We start from the raw sequence: 22,203 nt of genomic DNA, 5'->3' as shown, positions 1-22,203 counted from the left end.
ATGTCTTAACAAGTGAAACAAAAAGAGACCGTGAAAGAACATGAAAGAGAGAGGGATGAAGTGAAAAGTACAGAACTTCTAAAGAAGTGAAAGAGAGAAGAGATGATTTTGGGTGCGTCAGTCAGTTGATGGCCTCTTCTTTCTGCATATTTCAGACACACGCTCTCCAGGGTGACAACACTAATTAAAGCTTTGTTAGTACCGATTTAATCACCGCTCTGTATCCATGACAACGGAACTGTGGCGTACAAGGGAGGTGTAATGCAGCTGGGCTGAATCCCTTCGCTTATTGAGCAATGTTGCTACTGAGCACACACACACACACACACACACTTCAGAGTTGAGATAGGTGTGTGCAACTTGGACTTATACCCAAATCATTCACAGACGTCAATGGGTGAAAATTTGAGTTGAGTGTCCAGATCTTAAGTCAGAATGCCACCCTAAATGCATAAAAACAGACAATGGTTGTACTGTAACTTACAATATAGTGGATGTGCAGTTTCACCTCTTGCCTCAAGGTGCCAGTGTTTGTCAGGCTGCACAGACAACCTGATTCCCTAGTCTGACGTCATGGCTATAAATCACACAACCAGACAGGTAGAAAGGGGAGAGAGGGAGAGAAAGAGACAGGCAGCGAGAGCAGAGGCAGAGAGGCAGAGCAGAGAGAGATAGCGAGAGGAGGCAGAGAGAGAAAGATAGCGAGAGAGGCAGAGAAAGGAGAGAGGCAGCAAGAGAGAGAGGCAGCAAGAGAAGGAGAGGCAGAGTGGAGAGCGAGAGGAGGCAGAGGAGAAAGACAGCGAGAGGAGAGGCAGAGAGGTGAGAGACAGCGAGAGGAGAGGCAGAGAGGAGAGCGAGAGAGGCAGAGGAGATAGACAGCGAGAGGAGAGGCAGAGAGGTGAGAGACAGCGAGAGGAGAGGCAGAGAGGAGAGCGAGAGAGGCAGCGAGAGGAGAGAGAGAGAGAGGCAGTGAGAGGAGAGGCAGCGAGAGGAGAGGCAGCAAGGCAGCAAGAGGCAGAGAGGAGGGAGAGAGACAAGCAGCGAGAGGAGAGACAGAGAGACAGGCAGAGAGGAGAAAGAAGGCAGAAGGGGAGAGAGAGAGTCAGGCAGCGAGAGGACATGCAGAGAAGAGAGCAAGAGAGAGAGTGAGACAGGCAGCGAGAGGAGAGGCAGAGGAGAGCGAGAGGAGGCAGAGGAGAAAGACAGCGAGAGGAGAGGCAGAGAGGTGAGAGACAGCGAGAGGAGAGGCAGAGAGGAGAGAGAGGCAGCGAGAGGAGAAAGAGAGAGGCAGTGAGAGGAGAGGCAGAGAGGGAGTGTGACCAGCAGCGAGAGGAGAGAGAGAGAGGCAGTGAGAGGAGAGGCAGCGAGAGGAGAGGCAGAGAGGGAGTGTGACCAGCAGCGAGAGGAGAGAGAGAGGCAGCGAGAGGAGAGGCAGAGAGGGAGTGTGACCAGCAGCGAGAGGAGAGAGAGAGGCAGCGAGAGGAGAGGCAGAGAGGGAGTGTGACCAGCAGCGAGAGGAGAGAGAGAGGCAGCGAGAGGAGAGGCAGAGAGGGAGTGTGACCAGCAGCGAGAGGAGAGAGAGAGAGGCAGTGAGAGGAGAGGCAGAGAGGGAGTGTGACCAGCAGCGAGAGGAGAGAGAGAGGCAGCGAGAGGAGAGGCAGAGAGGGAGTGTGACCAGCAGCGAGAGGAGAGAGAGAGAGGCAGTGAGAGGAGAGGCAGCGAGAGGAGAGGCAGAGAGGGAGTGTGACCAGCAGCGAGAGGAGAGAGAGAGCAGTGAGAGGAGAGGCAGCGAGAGGAGAGGCAGAGAGGGAGTGTGACCAGCAGCGAGAGGAGAGAGAGAGAGAGAGAGAGAGAGAGAGAGAGAGAGAGAGAGAGAGAGAGAGAGAGAGAGAGAGAGAGAGAGAGAGAGGCAGTGAGAGGAGAGGCAGCGAGAGGAGAGGCAGCGAGAGGAGAGAGAGAGAGGCAGTGAGGAGAGGCAGAGAGAGACAGGCAGAGAGAGACAGGCAGAGAGAGACAGGCAGAGAGGAGAAAGAAGGCAGAGAGGAAAGAGAGAGTCAGGCAGCGAGAGGACATGCAGAGAAGAGAGCGAGAGAGAGTGAGACAGGCAGCGAAAGGAGAGGCAGAGAGGAGAGCGAGAGGAGGCAGAGGAGAAAGACAGCGAGAGGAGAGGCAGAGAGGTGAGAGACAGCGAGAGGAGAGGCAGAGAGGAGAGAGAGGCAGCGAGAGGAGAGGCAGCAAGGCAGCTAGAGGCAGAGAGGAGAGAGAGACAAGCAGCGAGAGGAGAGGCAGAGAAAGACAGGCAGAGGAGAAAGAAGGCAGAGAGGAGAGAGAGAGTCAGGCAACGAGGACATGCAGAGAAGAGAGTGAGAGAGAGTGAGACAGGCAGCGAGAGGAGAGGCAGAGAGGGAGTGTGACCAGCAGCGAGAGGAGAGGCAGAGAGGAGGTGACAGCATTCCCTCCCCCATATGCCCCCCCTAGGCACAACTATGACAACATAACCAACAAAAACGGGTCACAACTCCTGCAGGTCTGTTGCATGCTGGGCATATACATAGTCAATGGTAGGCTTCTAGGGTACTCCCATGGTTGGTACACCTATAGCTCATCTCTTGGCAGTAGTACTGTAGCCTACTTTATCACTGACCTCAACCCAGACTCTCTCAGAGCGTTCACAGGCAGCCCACTGACACCCCTCTATCAGATTACAGCAAAATCACACACTACTTTAACAGTGCAATACTCAATCATGAGGCATCAAAGCCAAAGGAACTGAGTAATATTAAGAAATGCTATAGATGGAAGGAATGTAGTGTGGAAACCTACCAAAAAACAATTAGACAACCAATTCAATCCCTTTTACACAACTTCCTGGACAAAACATTATACTGTGATAGTGAAGGTGTAAACCTGGCAGTAGAAAACCTTAACAGTATATTTGACCGCTCAGCTTCCCTATCGAATCTAAAAATGTAAAACAGAAAGCTCAATGTAATTGAATAATCCATAGACTAACCACTTCTGGGAAAATTGGAAAACCCTACACAAACAACAACATGAAGAACTATCTATCCAAAATTGAGATATGGTTAAACCACTTCTCCAATCATTTTGGCTCTATAACAAAGAACAAACAGCAAAAACATATACATGATCAAATACAAATCTTAGAATCAACTATTAAAGACTACCAGAACCCATTGGATTCTCCAATTTGAATGAACTACAGGACAAAAAAAAAATCCTCCAACCCAAAAGGCCTGTGTTGATGGTATCCTCAATGTAATGATAAAATATACAGACAACAAATTCCAATTGGCTATACTAAAACTCTAACATCATCCTTTGCTCTGGCATCTTCCCCAATATTTGAAACCAAGGACTGATCACCCCAATACACAAAAGTGGAGACAAATTTGACCCCATTAACTACCGTGGGATATGCGTCAACAGCAACTTTGAGAAAATCCTCTGCATTATCATTAACAGCAGACTAGTACATTTCCTCAGTGAAAACAATGTACTGAGCAAATGTCAAATTGGATTTTTACCACAGTGTACGACAGACCACATATTCACCCTGCACACCCTAATTGACAAACAAACAAACAAAACAAAGGCAAAGTCTTATCATGCTTTGTTGACTTCAAAATAGCCTTCGACACAATTTTTGTTGTGAGGGTCTGCTAAACAAATTGATGGAAAGTGGTGTTGGGGGAAACACATACAACAACATCATAAAATCTGTGTGCGGTTAAAATAGGCAAAAAAACACACATTTCTTCCCACAGGGCCGTAGGGTGAGACAGGGGTGCAGCTTAAGCCCCACTCTCTTCAACATAAAAATCACTTCTCCTTGGTTGTTGACAGAAGCACTAGAACAGTCTGCAACACCCGGCCTCACCCTACTAGAATTTGAAGTCAAATGTCTACCGTTTGCTGATGATCTGGTGCTTCTGTCAACAACCAAGGAGGGCCAACAGCAGCACCTAGATCTGAGAGACAAGGCAAGAAGGGCATTCTATGTCATCAAAAGGAACATAAAGTTCAACATACCAATTAGGACCTGGCTAAAAATATTTGAATAAATTATAGAACCCATTGCCCTTTATGGTTGTGAGGTCTGGGGTCCGCTACCAACCAAGAATTCACAAAATGGGACAAACACCAAATTGAGACTCTGCATGGAGAATACGGCAAAAATATCCTCAGTGTACAACGTAAAACACCAAATAATGCATGCAGATCAGAATTAGGTCGATACCCACTAATTATACAAATCCAGAAAATAGACGTTCAATTCTACAACCACCTAAAAGGAAGCGATTCCCAAACCTTCCATAACAAAGCCATCACCTACAGAGAGATGAATCTGGAGAAGAGTCCCCTAAGCAAGCTGGTCCTGGGGCTCTGTTCACAAACACACCCCACAGAGCCCCAGGATAGTAACACAATTAGGCCCAACCAAATCATGAGAAATCAAAAAGATAATTGCTTGACACATTGGAAAGAATTCACAAAAAAAACATAGCAAACTAGAATGCTATTTGGCCCTAAACAGAGAGTACACAGTGGCAAAATACCCGACCACTGACTGACCCAAACTTAAAGAAAGCTTTGACGATGTACAAACTCAGTGAGTATAGCATAGCCACCAAAGTACGTTCATCTCTAGGAGACAGAACGCGTCTCCTTCTTGAGCGGTATGACGGCTGCGTGGTCCCATGGTGTTTATACTTGCGTACTATTGTTTGTACAGATGAACGTGGTACCTTCAGGTGTTTGGAAATGGCTCCCAATGATGAACCAGACTTCTGGAGGTCTACAATTTTTCTTCTGAGGTCTTGGCTGATATCTTTTGATTTTCCCATGATGTCAAGCAAAGAGGCACTGAGTTTGAAGGCAGGCCTTGAAATACATCCACAGGTACACAGAACGCGTCTCCTTCTTGAGCGGTATGACGGCTGCGTGGTCCCATGGTGTTTATACTTGCGTACTATTGTTTGTACAGATGAACGTGGTACCTTCAGGTGTTTGGAAATGGCTCCCAATGATGAACCAGACTTCTGGAGGTCTACAATTTTTCTTCTGAGGTCTTGGCTGATATCTTTTGATTTTCCCATGATGTCAAGCAAAGAGGCACTGAGTTTGAAGGCAGGCCTTGAAATACATCCACAGGTACACCTCCAATTGACTCAAATTATGTCAATGAGCCTGTCAGAAGCTTCTAAAGCAATGAAAATTTTCTGGAATTTTCCAAGATGTTTAAAAGCACAGTCAACTTAGTGTTTGTAAACTTCTGACCCACTGGAATTGTGATGCAGTGAATCATACGTGAAATAATCTGTCTGAAAACAATTGTTGGAAAAATGACTTGTGTCATGCGCAAAGTAGATGTCCTAACCGACTTGCCAAAACTATAATTTGTTAACAAGACATTTGTGGAGTGGTTGAAAATCACATTTTAATGACTCCAACCTAAGTGTATGTAAACTTTGACTTCAACTGTACATAATACGACATGTGTAATGTCTTTATTATTTTGGAACTTCTGTGAGTGTAATGTTTACTGTTCATTGTTATCGTTTATAACACTTTTGTATATTATCTACTTCACATGCTTTGGCAATGTTAACATATATTTCCCATGTCAATAAAGCCCCTTGAATTGAGAGAGAGCGAGAGAGAAAGTGAGAGAGAGCGAGAGAGAGAAAGAGAGAGAGAGAGCGAGAAAGCAAGAGAGAGCGAGAAAGCGAGAGAGACCGAGAGAGAGAAAGAGAGAGAGAGCGAGAGAGAAAGCGAGAGAGACCGAGAGAGAGAAAGAGAGAGAGAGCAAGAGCGAGAGAGAGCGAGAGAGAAAGAGAGAGCGAGAGAGAAAGAGAGAGAGAGAGAAAGAGAGAGAGAGCGAGAGAGAAAGAGAGAGAGAGCAAGAGTGAGAGAGAGCGAGAGAGAGCAAGAGAGAGCGAGAGAGAGAAAGAGAGAGAGAGCGAGAGAGAAAGCGAGAGAGACCGAGAGAGAGAAAGAGAGAGAGCGAGAGAGAGAAAGAGAGAGAGAGAGCAAGATGAAACTCTTCATTTGAACTGACATCTCTTTTCACCCAGACACTCAGGTCTCTGCTGACTCCAGAACAATAGATCAGGGGAGAGAGACTAATTCAACACTGATAATGTCACATCCTTATTTTTAGTTAATGTCAGCTCCTTATTTTAAGAAAATGTCAAAACCCTATTTTTAGCTCCTATATGAAGGCCCAGATTCATTAGACGTGACATTTAATAAAGTAAGAATCTGGTGTGTGTGTGTGCTGTGTCAGAGTGGGTGTGTCTTATGTCCCTGTGATTCAGTAGCCCATTGCCTAGTGATGAAGACAATCTAGTACATTACATATAGATTTACATTTAAGTCATTTAGCAGACGCTCTTATCCAGAGCGACTTACAAATTGGTGCATTCACCTTATGACATCCAGTGGAACAGTCACTTTACAATAGTGCATCTAAATCTTAAAGGGGGGGGGGTGAGAAGGATTACTTATCCTATCCTAGGTATTCCTTAAAGAGGTGGGGTTTCAGGTGTCTCCAGAAGGTGGTGATTGACTCCGCTAGTCCCACAGAGAAATGTTCAACTGTTCATATGGACACAGTCCAACAGAGACCGAGACCGGGAGAGAGAGAGAGAGAGTGTGTTGCATCCATGCAGACAAGGTCTGTTCATATGGACACAGTCCAACAGAGACAGAGACCGGGAGAGAGAGAGAGAGAGAGAGAGAGTGTGTTGCATCCATGCAGACACAAGGTCTGTTCATATGGCCCCAGTCCAATAGAGAAGAAAGTATGCCACTTTAACAGTTACCACAATGTGTGTGTGTGTGTGTGTGTGTGTGTGTGTGTGTGTGTGTGTGTGTGTGTGTGTGTGTGTGTGTGTGTGTGTGTGTGTGTGTGTGTGTGTGTGTGTGTGTGTGTGTGTGTGTGTGTGTGTGTGTGTGTGTGTGTGTGTGTGTGTGTGTGTGTGTGTGTGTGTGTGTGTGTGTGTGTGTACCGTCTCATCCGCTAGTTTCTCAAGTTGCTGTATGTAGGGTGTAATGAGGGAGTGCAGGTTCCTCAGTATCTCCTCCACAGGCAGAGCAGACAGCAGGAAGCCCAAGGCCTGCATCAGCCACATACACTGACTGGTCTGAAGTGGGAGAGAGGAAGGGAGGAGAGGTGGAGCGAGGAAGAGGGAGGAAGAGAGAGGAAGAGGGAGGGAGAGAGAACATTATACATTTCCAGGCCTTTGAAAGATAATGTGACTCTTTGTGTAAGTGCTGTTTGCTAGCTGCCATCCATCAGTCTTGTCACCAGCTCTAACCTTGCTCTTTGTTTTCATGACAGAATGGGCTGACTCATTCTATTGTCTGGTGTAAACTTCCTGTGCTAAATTTTATTTTATTGAATACGCTCATTGTTGCATGTAGTAAATGCGCAGATAATAAAGTTATTTGAATTTTGACACTGTCCCAGACTTTCATTATACATGTTTAGAGTGGGTCCAGTGAGTTGGCACATTGGGATTTTGGCTTGCATTATTTACAGACAGGACTAGAACTGACCTTGTGAATCTGCTTGATCAGCACCTCCTGTGAAGAAGAGAGGATAGCAGATGTATCAGTAGAATGATTTATATTGACGCAAATGTAATAAAACATGAAATGTGATATACAGCACACACAAACCTGTGATACAGCCACTATATTTGTAGCGTAGGGTGGCAGGTCGAATTTGCATTCTCTGCAGATCTTCTTGAGTGTGGAGACAGAGGAGACGGAGAGGTCTGGGTTCCCCAAGGCCTGGAGTACCAGAGGTAGAACACTACTCAACATAACTGGGTGGTCTGCCAACCACTCTGCTAGAGCTCCTACAGGGAGGGAGGAACACAGGGGATGAAAGAATTTAAGACAGTAACACTGTACGCTACAGGAGACAAACAAAGGAGTCTGATGCTTTTGTTACGGTTCGTTCCTTACGTCGTCCTTTGTCAATCATTGGTTCATTGTTGAAATTAGCATTATGACAATATCTTTAATTAAATCATTCAAAAACCTTTATTCATGCAATTGCAGACAGAAGTTGACAAACAGGAACATAGCACGCACGTTTCTGAGTAAGTTCTGCACCAAACAAAAGGTCTCCAGTGGTTTTATTAAACCCTAAGTCACGCCCTGGTGATGTCACTGCCTACATCATCATCCTCTACTCCTGGGACCAAAACCATGCCTACAAAGCTGTATAAACAGGGCCTTTATTGTTAGCTACACTTAGCAGTAAATGTCCCCTTCCCCCAAAGTTGATTTATTGTGGAATGTTTACCTAGTCTTATCTCCTTCACTCCCCTGCAGAGTTCTGTCTTAGTCACACATTGAGTGAGTGAATTACCTTATAACCCATCCTCTTCTATTAATATAACATAAGCATAATCAACTATTCTAATACATCAAACATTTGTACAGCCCCAAATCATGACAGCTAGGTGAATCCTGACACTTTTCCTGTCCAATTTCTTTTTCTCCTTGTGATTCCTTGGATGAACAAGACACAAAAAAATGACAGCTATGACCGTATCAATACCTATAGTGAACATAACGGTGTCGGCCAGTTGGACGTTGTTGATGCTAATTCTGGGGATGAGTCCAATCAGGCCTGGGATGACATCAGAGTAGTTGACATCTATTGTCTCCGCTATCGACTGGAACCCATATAACAACGCTTCTGTATGCTGGAAGAGACAAACGGCTTCAGACAGTGCGTGGGTGTTCAGTGTGTGTGTGTGTGCGTGTGTGTGTGTGTGCGCGTGCGCGTGTGTGTACACACTGTACCTGCCATGACGAGGCTTGTTCTGTGTTGGTCAGTATTCGTCCTAGTTTCTCATACAGGTTACTGAGCAGCTCAGCTCCTAGCATCTCATACACATACATCAGAGTGTCGGAGATATCCACCCTGGAACACAGGTGTTACCAACAGAAGGCAAGGTTTTGTTATAGAGGTGGAACTATCAATACTATGGGGGAAAGTGGTGTGTTTACAAGGTTCTTTTTTTAGTCCACTGCTTTTTTCTATTGAGTTAACATGTACAAATCATGTGTTGCCAGGGATGCAAACTAGTGATACTTTTTTTGTTGATGCATTGAAACATGCAAAAAGTCCCTGCTCGGGGGAAATGCAGGCTTTAACTAATTAAACAACAAATCATATGACCTACATGATCAGTCTCTGTGTGTAAAATGAAACGTGGTTACTGTGAACCTAACACACAGCTAAAAAATGTAAAGAAAGCAATCCAATGTTATTTGTTGCCTAGACTTTACTGCAAATGACACTCAAGTCTTGAGAGAAAAAAACAATACACTGATATTACAGTTAGCCATGACAGCCTTTATAATAGAACGCATGTAACCACACATACATATTGCACTTGGGGGAAAAAAACATCTTAAAGTAGAAATAGAATGAAACAAACAGGCATTCTATTTTTGCTCTATTATAGTGGCCACTATAGACATTGATCAAGTGCACAAGGCTTCATGTGTGCAAAGATAACGTTCACCGAGTAAAACATGTAATAACCCCCCTCACTCACATGTGTTACTGTCAAGTTCAACACAACAAAACAATATCTTTGGGCTACACTGCACATTATTACATTGTTCACAGGCAGAAAGTGTACATCTGTTCTACTATATGCCAGCAAAAGCGAGAAAGAGGGAAAGTTTTTAGTGTTCCTTTCAACTCAATAATGGCATCCAGTTTAATAAGCCAGGCCCAGCTAATACTTGTTCCACCACTTTCTCCCTCACCACAAACTTTCCAAATGCCAGTAGTTTTCGGTTACAGCTCATGAAGTACGCTTCATCACCTTCTCACCCAGTCTCCGTGGTCAGGCTTCTCACCTAACCATACCTCTTCCTTAACGTTCAGGGGACGCGCTGCCTTTCCAGAGTGCGCACTGATGCTGTAACTAGTAAGTTCTTCTTTCTTCAACAGCGTGCTGCGCTGCATTCTGCTGTTATGTAAACGATTGGCTGAGCCTTGGATACAGCAGCCAGTATTGCTCCAAACGCTAATCACTCGTTCGCTTACAGCCAGTAGTAATATTTTCTCATCGGATCTACACGGATCACGTAGGTCACCTATTTTGGATTCAAAACAGCGAATTTTGCCAAAATGTGAATAGTTTGCATCCCTGGTTTACACCTGAAATCAGCACACCAAGACAGTCGTGAAGAGGGCACGACAAAACCTATTCCTCAGGAAACTGAAAAGATTTGGCATGGGTCCTCAGATCCTCAAAAGGTTTTACAGCTGCACCATCTTGAGCATCCTGACGGTTTGCATCACTGCCTGGTATGGCAATTGCTCGCCCTCTGATCGCAAGGCACTACAGAGGGTAGTGCGTATGGCCCAGTACATCACCGGGGCAAAGCTTCCTGCCATCCATGACCTCTATACCAGGCGGTGTCAGAGGAAGGCCCTAAAAATTGTCAGACTCCAGCCACCCTAGTCATAGACAGTTCTCTCTGCTACCGTACGGCAAGCTGTACCGGAGCGACAAGTCTAGGACCAAGAGGCTTCTACACCCAAGCCATAAGACTCCTGAACAGCTAATCAAATGGCTACCCATATTATTTGCACCCCCCTTCTTCTACACTGCTGCTACTCTCTGTTATTATCTATGCATAGTCACTTTAATAACTCTGCTACATGTACATATTACCTCAATTGCCACGACGCCGGTGCCCCCGCACCGGTACCCCCTGTATATAGCCTCGCTATTGTTATTTTACTGCTGCTCTTTAATTATTTGTTTTTCTTATCTCTTATTTTTTTTGTAGGTATTTACTAAAAACTGCATTGTTAGTTAGGGCTTATAAGTAAGCATTTCACTGTAAGGTTTACACCTGTTGTATTCAGAGCATTTGAAATAGAAGGTACCATTTAACTCTGCAGAGACAAACAGCAGGGCTTGATTTCATACTGTGCTGTTAGTAATGTGCTTCTGAGCATCTGATGATCTGTTACTCAGACAAATGTTTTAATCCGTGCCCTCTCAGCTGCCACTTAACTTACAGGCTGGTACAATCACACACACTCACCTGCTGACCAATAGACCTGTCAGAAAATCCTCACACACACACACACAAACACAAACACAAACACACACTCGTGTACCTGTAGATTCTGAACTGCTCCTTCTCATCTGAGGACCATGATGCATACTCCTGGTCAGAGGGAAACTGGGCTTTATGCAGCAGAACATCCACCAGCTGGAAATACACTGGTCTATAAACCTGCAGATACACCGCCTGTCTCTCAGAGTCAAACGACATGATGTCGTCCTGGAAAGAGAGAAAGTGTGTGCTGTTAAGTGGTGGTATTCTGAACAGGGTAGTTAGGGATTGGGTGTAACGTTAGTGACCTGGGTTAAAGTGTAGGGGACTGGGTTACAGTGCAGGGGTTAGGGTGTAACGTTAGTGTCCTGGGTTAAAGTGTAGGGGACTGGGTTACAGTGCAGGGGTTAGGGTGTAACGTTAGTGTCATGGGTTAAAGTATAGGGGACTGGGTTACAGTGCAGGGGTTAGGGTGCATACCTGTAGTGTGTACCAGAAAGTGAGAGTGAGGGAGCTGGTCGTCTCGTTGACTGGGTAGTGTCCTGGTATCCCAGTACAGAACATGATCATGTTGACCAAAGCCAGAAAACCCTGCCAGTGCTCTACCTGCTCCAAAAGAGCTCTGAGAGAGAGAGAAAAACGGGAGCGAGAGAGTAAGTGAGAGAAACGGACAGAGCCAAGTAAACTAGGTCAGTAGTTAAGGAGAGTGAGGTGAGGTGGGACAGGCAGGGCTGTTTCTCTAGATAGAGTGAGGTGGGGTGGGACAGGCAGGGCTGGTTCTCTAGATAGAGTGAGGTGGGGTGGGACAGGCAGAGCTGGGCTGGTTCTCTAGATAGAGTGAGGTGAGGTGGGGTGGGACAGGCAGGGCTGGGCTGGTCTGGTTCTCTAGATAGAGTGAGGTGAGGTGGGGTGGGACAGGCAGGGCTGGTTCTCTAGATAGAGTGAGGTGGGGTGGGACAGGCAGGGCTGGTTCTCTAGATAGAGTGAGGTGGGGTGGGACAGGCAGGGCTGGTTCTCTAGATAGAGTGAGGTGGGGTGGGACAGGCAGGGCTGGTTCTCTAGATAGAGTGAGGTGGGGTGGGACAGGCAGGGCTGGTTCTCTAGATAGAGTGAGGTGGGGTGGGACAGGCAGAGCTGGGCTGGTTCTCTAGATAGAGTGAGGTGAGGTGGGGTGGGACAGGCAGGGCTGGGCTGGTTCTCTAGATAGAGTGAGGTGAGGTGGGGTGGGACAGGCAGGGCTGGTTCTCTAGATAGAGTGACAGGTGAAAGGTTCAGACTGGAGATATTGACATACACAGCGAGACATGAGGCCTTGGGAGACCCTGCAGAACAACACAATAACAAACCAACAGCTTGTTTACCAGGGTTGGCCTGCACTTGGAGCTGAACACGTCATCTTATCTGATTATTTCTTGATTGGTTTGTGATAATATATAATAATAATATATGCCATTTAGCAGACGCTTTTATCCAAAGGGACTTACAGTCATGTGTGCATACATTCTACGATAACAACATTAGACCATTAGACCATAACAACATTAGACCATAACAACATTAGACCATTAGACCATAACAGCATTAGACCATTAGATCATAACAACATTAGATCATAACAACATTAGACCATTAGATCATAACAACATTAGACCATAACAACATTAGACCATTAGACCATAACAACATTAGACAATTAGATCATAACAACATTAGATCGTAACAACATTAGATCATAACAGCATTAGACCATTAGATCATAACAGCATTAGACCATAACAACATTAGACCATAACAACATTTGATAATTAATCAATTATGTCACCAAGGAGTGTGAGGAGGGAAAGTGAAAGGAATGATTGGCTGATGATTTAGAGGGGATAGCGCATACACAATTGTGTTTAGTGTACTCGTGAGGGCCTTTTGGGGACCAACAAACACACACACCTGGAGTGGTTCTCGCCCAGTGCGACAGCAATGCGACAGATTCCGTGTGATGTCTCCATGTCTCCGTTCTGGATGGCCTCTCTCAGCTGCTCCTGCAGGGACAAGACCTGGGGAACCAGCTTCAGCAGGGTGTTCACATACCTACAGAAAGATGTGCAGAGAGGAGGAGAAAGAGAAAGAGAGAGATGCACACGAGAGTTAGTTCACATACAGTACTATTGGAAAAACTGGAGGCGTATAGCTGTCTTGTTTACTTCAAACTAAATCTTTTCCCAAGCCATTCTTTCTCTGATCCTGTGAAGACACGCTGCACACATCCCCCCTCTTCCCCCCCACCCCACCCCATCCCAGCCACACAAACACATCAATCTTTACTTTTCACCAGCTACATCTCTCTGTTGCTTTGTTTCATTTCTCTAGGCTTTAATAACTCTGGTCTGTTCTTTCTGCTGTCTCAGCCCTTTCTAATGCATCTATTGTCTATCTGGATGCACACACACCACATACACTCTCCCTCGCTCACACACACATACAGTTGAAGTCGGAAGTTTATATTCACCTTAACCAAATACATTTAAACTCAGTTTTTCACAATTCCTGACATTTAATCCAAGTAAAAATTCCATTGTCTTTGGTCGGTTAGGATCACCACTTTATTTTAAGAATGTGAAATGTCAGAATAATAGTAGAGAGAATGATTTATTTCAGCTTTTGTTTCTTTTATCACATTCCCAGTGGGTCAGAGGTTTACATACACTCAATTAGTATTTGGTAGCACTGCCTTTAAATTGTTTAAGCTGGGTCAAATGTTTTGTGTAGCCTTCCACAAGCTTCCCACAAAAAGTTGGGTCAATGTTGGCCCATTCCTCCTGACAGAGCTGGTGTAACTGAGTCAGGTTTGTTGGCCTCCTTGCTCACACAAGCTTTTTCAGTTCTCTCCACAAATGTTCTATAGGTTTGAGGTCAGGGCTTTGTGATGGCCACTCCAATACCTTTACTTTGTTGTCCTTAAGCCACTTTGCTACAACTTTGGAAACATTTTTAGGGTCATTGTCCATTTGGAAGACCCATTTGCGACCAAGCTTTAACTTTCTGACTGATGTCTTGAGATGTTGCTTCAATATGTCAACATCATTTTCCCGCCTCATGATGCCATCTATTTTGTGAAGTGCACCAGTCCCTCCTGCAGCAAAGCACCCCCACAACATGATGCTGCCACCCCTGATTCACAGCTGGGATGGTGTTCTTCAGCTTGCAACCCTCCCCCTTTTTCCTCCAAACACAACGATGGTCATTACGTCCAAACAGTTCTATTTTTGTTTCATCAGACCAGAGGACATTTCTCCAAAAAGTATGATCTTTGTCCCCATGTGCAGTTGCAAACCGTAGTCTTGCTATTTTATGGCGGTTTTGGAACAGTGGCTTCTTCTTTGCGGAGTGGCCTTTTAGGTCATGTCGATATAGGACTCGTTTTACTGTAGATATAGACACTTTTGTACCTGCTTCCTCCAGAATCTTCACACGGTCCTTTGCTGTTGTTCTGGGATTGATTTACACTTTTCGCACCAAAGTACGTTCATCTCGAGGAGACAGAACGGGTATCCTTCCTGAGCGGTATGACGGCTGCGCGGTCCCATGATGTTTATACTTGCATACTATTGTTTGTACAGATGAACGTGATACCTTCAGGCATTTGGAAATTGCTCCCAAGGATGAATCAGACTTGTGGAAGTCTACAATTTTTCTTCTGAGGTCTTGGCTGATTTCTTTTGATTTTCCCATGATGTCAAGCAAAGGTAGGCCTTGAAAAAGGTTTGAAGGTAGGCCTTGAAATACATCCACAGGTACACCTCCAATTGACTCAAGCTTCTAAAGCCATGACATATTTTTCTGGAATTTCTCAAGCTGTTTAAAGGCACAGTCAATTTAGTGCATGTAAACTTCTGGCCCACTGGAATTGTGATACAGTGAATTATAAGTGAAATAATCTGTCTGTAAACAATTGTTGGGAAAATGACTTGTGTCATTCACAAAGTAGATGTCCTAACCGACTTGCCAAAACTATAGTTTGTTAACAAGAAATTTGTGGAGTGGTTGACTCCAACCTAAGAGCATGTAAACTTCCGACTTCAACTGTACACTCTCCCTCGCTCAGACGCACACCCACCACATACACTCTCCCTCGCTCATACACACACACCTATTTAATTCTCCCACATCTATACGTCTGTTCCCCTGCTGTCTGCATTGGGCATGCTCACACACACAACCACACTAGCTCTGGGTAATATCACACCCCCCACCCAACCTTGCAGTGTCATTGGTAATGACTACTGAATATTCATGTGTCCCCTTATTGACATTCTCATGAAGGCTGCTGTACCACGTGCATGACAACAAGCCACACACACACACAGTATTAATCTACCATAAAGCACCTATTCCAAACCTCTTTCCCCCGACCATCAAAATACACTCTCTCTACTTCTGTCTCACACACTCAAGCTTTCACAAAGTAACCCTTTCCCCCAGCTAAGAGTACACGACCTGCATCTCTAAGTCAACCCATTAAAAATGAATGATGACTAAATCTCCCAGGGTGGGCTGTTATTTAATGCATTAGTGTGTGTTTCTGTATATTTATGTGTTATTCAGAGGGCATTGGGGAATGAGTATGTGCGTCTCTCTATTGTATGAAACCTGACATCCTATAGATTCCACCGAGACAGACTGTCTACCGCAGACGCACAGACCTCCGCTTCCCGCTCTCTCTCTCTCGCTTTTCTTTCTCCTCCCCTTAAAACTCGAATGAATTTGAAAGACTCCTCTCTCTCCTTTCACCTCCATCTTTCTCCTTTCTCCCTCCCGTTCTCCTTCTCTCTGTTTAACCATATTGCAGTCAAGTCATTTGGGAGAATGCTATTGGTCCAACTGCATCCTGTTGCCAGGCAACTAATTTCCCCATCTCAGAGCGTCACTGTAATTAAAAAGGAGGAGAGAGGTGGAGGAGGAGATATAGGCAGAGTAGAGAAAAGGGCAGAGAGAGAGAAAGTGAGGAAAATGGGGGAAAGAGAGAGCCTGGGAGAGAGATAGAAATATTTTAAGTGAAGGAAAGGGAAGGAGGAAAGATTGAGCTAATTGTCTGGGGATAGATAGTGATAATCCTCCTGCTCTGACTCTAGTGTGGCCAAACACATACACAGGCACACGCAAACACATATACAAACTGTTAGTCCTTTTCAAATCTAATTGAGTGTTTTCGGGCTGGGCGATATGGCCTAAAAATCATCTCGATTTGTTCAAACATTCAAAATATATATCTAATTTAAATAAAAAAAATATTTCGAAATAAGCATTGGTGCACAATTAAAAGATAAATCCACTATAATTGATCATTTCAATAAGCACTTTTCTACGGCTGGCCATGCTTTCCACCTGACGACCCATACCCCGGTCAACAGCCCTGCACCCCCCACAGCAGCTCGCCCAAGCCTCCCCCATTTCATCACCCAAATCCAGATAGCTGATGTTCTGAAAGAACTACAAAATCTGGACCCCTACAAATCAGCTGGGCTAGACAATCTGGAGCCTCTCAAAAATGATCTGCCGAAATTGTTGCAACCCCTATTGCTAGCCTGTTCATATCGTCTGAGATTCCCAAAGATTGGAAAGCAGCCGCGGTCATCCCCTCTTCAAAGGGGGAGACACTCTAGACCCAAACTGCTACAGACCTATATCTATCCTACCCTGCCTTTCTACGGTCTTCGAAAGCCAAGTTAACAAACAGATCACCGACCATTTCAAATCCCACTGTACCTTCTCCGCTATGCAATCTGGTTTCAGAGCTGGTCATGGGTTTACCTCAGCCACGCTCAAGGTCTAAACGATATCATAACCGCAATCGATAAGAAACAATACTGTGCAGTCGTATTCATCGACCTGGCCAAGACTTTCGACTCTGTCAACCACCACATTCTTATAGGCAGACTCAACAGCCTTGGTTTCTCAAATGACTGCCTCGCCTGGTTCACCAACTACTTCTCAGATAGAGTTCAGTGTGTCAAATCGGAGGGCCTGTTGTCCGGACTTCTGGCAGTCTCTATGGGGGTGCCACAGGGTTCAATTCTCTTGCCGACTCTCTTCTCTGTATACATCAATGATGTCGCTCTTGCTGCTGGTGATTCTCTGATCCACCTCTACGTAGACGACACCATTCTGTATACTTCTGGCCCTTCTTCGGACACTGTGTTAACTAACCTCCAGACAAGCTTCAATGCCATACAACTCTCGCTCCATGGCCTCCAACTGCACTTAAATGCAAGTAAAACTAAATGCATGCTCTTCAACCAATTGCTGCCCGCACCCACCTGCCCGTCCAGCATCACTACTCTGGACGGTTCTGACTTAGAACATGTGGACAACTACAAATACCTAGGTGTTTGGTTAGACTGTAAACTCTCCTTCCAGACTCACATTAAACATCTCAAATTCCTATCTGCCAAACATACCCTCACAAAACTGACCATCCTATCGATCCTCGACTTTGGCTTTGTCATTTACAAAATAGCCTCCAACACTCTACTCAACAAATTGGATGCAGTCTATCACAGTGCCATCCGTTTTATCACCACTGCCCCATATACTACCCACCACTGCGACCTGTACACTCTCGTTGGCTGGCCCTCGCTTCATACTCGTCGCCAAACCCACTGGCTCCAGGTCATCTACAAGTCTTTGCTAGGTAAAGCCCCGCCTTATCTCAGCTCACTGGTCACCATTGCAGCACCCACCCGTAGCACTCGCTCCAGCAGGTATATCTCACTGGTCACCCCCAAAGCCAATTCCTACTTTGGCCGCCTTTCCTTCCAGTTCTCTGCTTCCAATGACTGGAACGAACTGCAAAAATCACTGAAGCTGTAGACACATATCTCCCTCACTAGCTTTAAGCACCAGCTGTCAGAGCAGCTCATATATCACTGCACCTGTACATAGCCCATCTGTGAACAGCCCATCCAACTACCTCATCCCCGTACTGTATTTATTTATCTTGCTGCTTTGCACCCCAGTATCTCTACTTGCACATTCATCTTCTGCACATCTACCATTCCAGTGTTTAATTGCTATATTGTAATTACTTCGCCACCATGGCCTATTTATTGCCTTTTTGCCTTTGTTTCTACTGTATGTTTTGTTTATTCCATGTGTAACTCTGTGTTGTCGTATGTGTCGAACTGCTTTGCTTTATCTTGGCCAGGTCGCAGTTGTAAATGAGAACTTGTTCTCAACTAGCCTACCTGGTTAAATAAAGGTGAAATAAAAGGTCAAATATAAAGCATTTCAATCAGTCAACAATAATCTAATAAATTCAGGGCTCGTGAAATTATACCTAGGCTATATAAGCATTTTTTGTTGCAATAATCACTGATCTGGCTTTCAAGTCTCATACCTCATTGGAAGCTAACAGTTTTTGTTATGAACACACCCTTTGGTTCGTCTCCAACTGTTTAAACTGCAGCTAACCTATCCACATTGTTAAGATGTTAAAATCAAGTGTCCTACCGTCCTTGTCAGAATGGAGCGAAGGAGACGAGACCAAAAAGATAATGAGAACATAAACGCTCATAAAAACAAAAAATATATTTACAAAAACGTGTTTCTTGCAATACTAACATTGGAATTAATCAATGTCGCCGAGCACTAATATGAGGGCCATATTCATACCTCCACCAGTAAATTGGCCTTATTTTATAACAATAAAAACACATGTTGAGGAGACCAGCTATTAGGGTGTGTGTGTGTGTGTGTGTGTGTGTGTGTGTGTGTGTGTGTGTGTGTGTGTGTGTGTGTGTGTGTGTGTGTGTGTGTGTGTGTGTGTGTGTGTGTGTGTGTGTGTGTGTGTGTGTGTGAACTGCCCATAGGTGGATTTTGCACCTTTTCCTATCTCACTCATCTTTCTCTTCCTTCCTCTTTCCATCCCTACCTCGCCCTCTTTCTCTTGGGGAGGGGCTACTGGGTGCCTACCATTGGAGATCAATGACGTCGCTCCCCATCTCTGTAACCATGGTAATGCCAGCCAACCGAGAAATGCCTCCCCCCCTTCTTCCCTCCCTCCTCCCCTCCTGGCTGTTCACTCTCCCTGTATTCCCTCCATCTCCCCTTTCCTCCTTTCTTAATTTCTGTCAACTCTCCTTTGCCTGTATTTTTCTCTCCATCCCTATTTCCCCTCTACAATATCTCTTTCTCTCATATACCCTTCCCATGCCCACACTGTGCTCTTGGCTGCCATCTCCCCCTTCCCATCTCGCTCTCCCTCTGATGCTCTTCCTATCCCTGCTTTGTCTCGGTCTTCCATATCTGAATCTGTTGTTCTCTTGGTTCTCTTTAAAACAATACCCTCCACCTCCTCCATAATGCAGACACTGGCTGCGTGTCACCTTGTGTGTTTGTCTGAAGTCATTGGGTTGGCACACACTCCCACCCTCCCCTGGCCCAGACACACCTCTGGGAGTCGGGTTGTGATATGGCGTTGACAATAGCCTCCACGGCGGTATCAAACAGCTCGGGGTCTGGTAGAGCAGTGAAACAGTCCTCCACCAGTCCTTCACTCTCACTGAGAGGGACATCCAGCAGCACCCAGGAGGACAGACAGCGCAGGACACGGGCCTTCACTGCCCCGGGACTGTCCCCTCGACGCAGCAGCTGCTGGAGGAGTGGACACACTGACCCCCATTCACGACCCAACGCACCTCGCACCTACAGACAGAGGGTGGTGAGTAGTAGATGGATGTGTGTCTGTCTTTGTGTCTGTCTGTCGTGCCCTATGGTACCCCTCAGTCTCTCGCATTCCTCACCTGTCCCTTGCGGTACTGTGGCAGGCGGCTGGTCTGGAACTCTTCAGGCAGGACGGTCAATAGCTCCAGCAGGGCCAGACACCTTGCCCGGCCGTCCACCCCCCCTCCCTCCTCCTGGAACACACGTACCATCTCTGGCACGGCGCCTGGCCATGCCTCTGGCATGGTGTTCAGGGCCAGGGAGGCCAGCGCCACACATAGACGCGTCAGCACCTTGGAAACAGGACCACAACGACGTACTGTAATCTATGACTTCGTTTTATTTACTATACTTGATGGTTTTTAAGGCATTTAGCTCCAGTTGTATGTATGTTCAATGATCTAATACAGGGATGGGCAACTGGTGGCCCGTTAAACTATTTTTTTTAAATGTGTTTTTTTTTGGGGTGGGGAGACTCTGTCAGGATCTTAAATTACTGTTGAGAGTTAGAATAATAGAGTACAAGGTCAAATTTCGAAATTTGGTTGTGCATCAGCAGTCACTCAATTAGCCCATGTCAGCAAAAACATTTTAAATTAGTAAGTTAGCTGGTCGCTAGACTATCTAAACTTGTAGTAAGCATGGTCGAATTACAGACCGGGGTGGGGCCCACTGATCATCAGTTATCATATTAAAAACTGCAAACATTTGCCTCTACGGCAAAATGTGTAGAATTGCAGGAAATTAGCTGTAAAAGTGCTATTTTTAAACAGATTTTCTTTCCCTTCACTGTCACGAGGGGGGCCGCTAAAATATTTGCTCGCAAGGTGTGGGGGGTATGAATGTGGGTACGCAGACCCACGAGCCACTGTGGCCCCTCATGATGAGTTGTGTTTTTTTGTGGCCCTCACACACATCAAAGTAGCCCATCCCTTATCTAATAAATCCATCCATCTACCCACCATCTTGGACCCGGAGGAGAAGCAGGCGATCTGGGAGAAGAGTTGAGTCTTTAGGGTCTCATACTGGTCAGAAGGGATGTCAGACCAGTAGCGTGATATCTTGGTGTGGAGGGCACTAGCCCCAAAGTACTGGATCTCAGGAACCTAGGGAGAGAGACAGGGTTAGGTGTGTGTGTGTGTGTGTGTCGTCAGGGTTTGTGTGTTAGCCGGTAATAGCCGGCTTTTGGCCCCCCAAAAAAACTGAAAAGTCGATTACTAAAATTGCCACCGGCCAATTGTCTGGGAGAAGAAAATAAATTCCTATGGAGAAAATGCATTTTTAGCCTATTCATTGATTGAAATACCAGTTGATGTAGCACAAGAGCTGCCTGCTGCTACAGCTCATCAAACAGCTCTTCGTTGCTGCTACAGCTCATCAAACAGCTCTTCGTTGCTGCTACAGCTCATCAAACAGCTTGTTCCTTGCTGCTACAGCTCATCAAACAGCTCTTCATTGCTGCAACAGCTCATCAAACAGCTCTTCGTTGCTGCTACAGCTCAAACATCTCGTTCCTTGCTGCTACAACTCATCAAACAGCTCTTCGTTGCTGCTACAGCTCATCAAACAGCTTTTCCTTGCTGCTACAGCTCATCAAATAGCTCTTCGTTGCTGCTACAGCTCATCAAACAGCTCTTTGTTGCTGCTACAGCTCATCAAACAGCTCTTTGTTGCTGCTACAGCTCATCCAACAGCTCTTTGTTGCTGCTACAGCTCATCAAACAGCTCTTCGTTGCTGCTACAGCTCATCAAACAGCTCTTCGTTGCTGCTACAGCTCATCAAACATCTCGTTCCTTGCTGCTACAGCTCATCAAACAGCTCTTCGTTGCTGCTACAGCTCATCAAACAGCTCTTCGTTGCTGCTACAGCTCATCAAACAGCTCTTCGTTGCTGCTACAGCTCATCAAACAGCTCTTCGTTGCTGCTACAGCTCATCAAACAGCTCTTCGTTGCTGCTACAGCTCATCAAACAGCTCTTCGTTGCTGCTACAACTCATCAAACAGCTCTTCGTTGCTGCTACAGCTCATCAAACAGCTCTTCGTTGCTGCTACAGCTCATCAAAACAGCTTGTTCCTTGCTGCTGGAGTGAAATCTGCTTTTATAATCCAAATAAATGTGCTACAATTCTAATTGCGTGTTAAAAACAGTTTTCATGGCCATGATTAAAGAGCTACAATTTTTATTTCTTTACTGGTAATTGAAGCATTCTTACCATTCAAGTGCATAGGCAACTAGACAGGCTTCAGCACATCACACACCATTTTGCAATGAGCTGAGCTTTTTTACTTTAACGTTTTACTACATATTATGAGGCATGTGTTACCTTGCTTTACAGTAGCCTATTCAAAAT

General features: G+C 45.5%; 1 protein-coding gene across 1 annotated transcript in view; it reads right to left on the bottom strand.

Moving 5' to 3' along the window:
• The window catches only part of ipo13b (importin 13b), a 50,958-nt gene that overhangs the window by 8,735 nt on the left and 20,020 nt on the right, over positions 1-22,203 (bottom strand). The window contains exons 4-14 of the mRNA XM_046300709.1: positions 20,814-20,957; positions 19,932-20,144; positions 19,580-19,833; positions 13,081-13,221; positions 11,617-11,758; positions 11,198-11,364; positions 8,848-8,968; positions 8,600-8,747; positions 7,708-7,889; positions 7,585-7,611; positions 7,035-7,169 (exon numbers count right to left, since the gene is read on the bottom strand). Of these exons, the coding sequence (XP_046156665.1) occupies positions 7,035-7,169; positions 7,585-7,611; positions 7,708-7,889; positions 8,600-8,747; positions 8,848-8,968; positions 11,198-11,364; positions 11,617-11,758; positions 13,081-13,221; positions 19,580-19,833; positions 19,932-20,144; positions 20,814-20,957 (1,674 nt within the window). The remainder of the gene's footprint in view (positions 1-7,034; positions 7,170-7,584; positions 7,612-7,707; positions 7,890-8,599; positions 8,748-8,847; positions 8,969-11,197; positions 11,365-11,616; positions 11,759-13,080; positions 13,222-19,579; positions 19,834-19,931; positions 20,145-20,813; positions 20,958-22,203) is intronic.

Source organism: Oncorhynchus gorbuscha, linkage group LG15 (genome assembly GCF_021184085.1).
Source record: "Oncorhynchus gorbuscha isolate QuinsamMale2020 ecotype Even-year linkage group LG15, OgorEven_v1.0, whole genome shotgun sequence".
NCBI classification, from domain to species: Eukaryota; Metazoa; Chordata; class Actinopteri; order Salmoniformes; family Salmonidae; genus Oncorhynchus; species Oncorhynchus gorbuscha.
The sequence above is the reverse complement of the archived record's forward strand: the minus strand, read 5'-3'. Positions and strand labels throughout refer to the sequence as shown.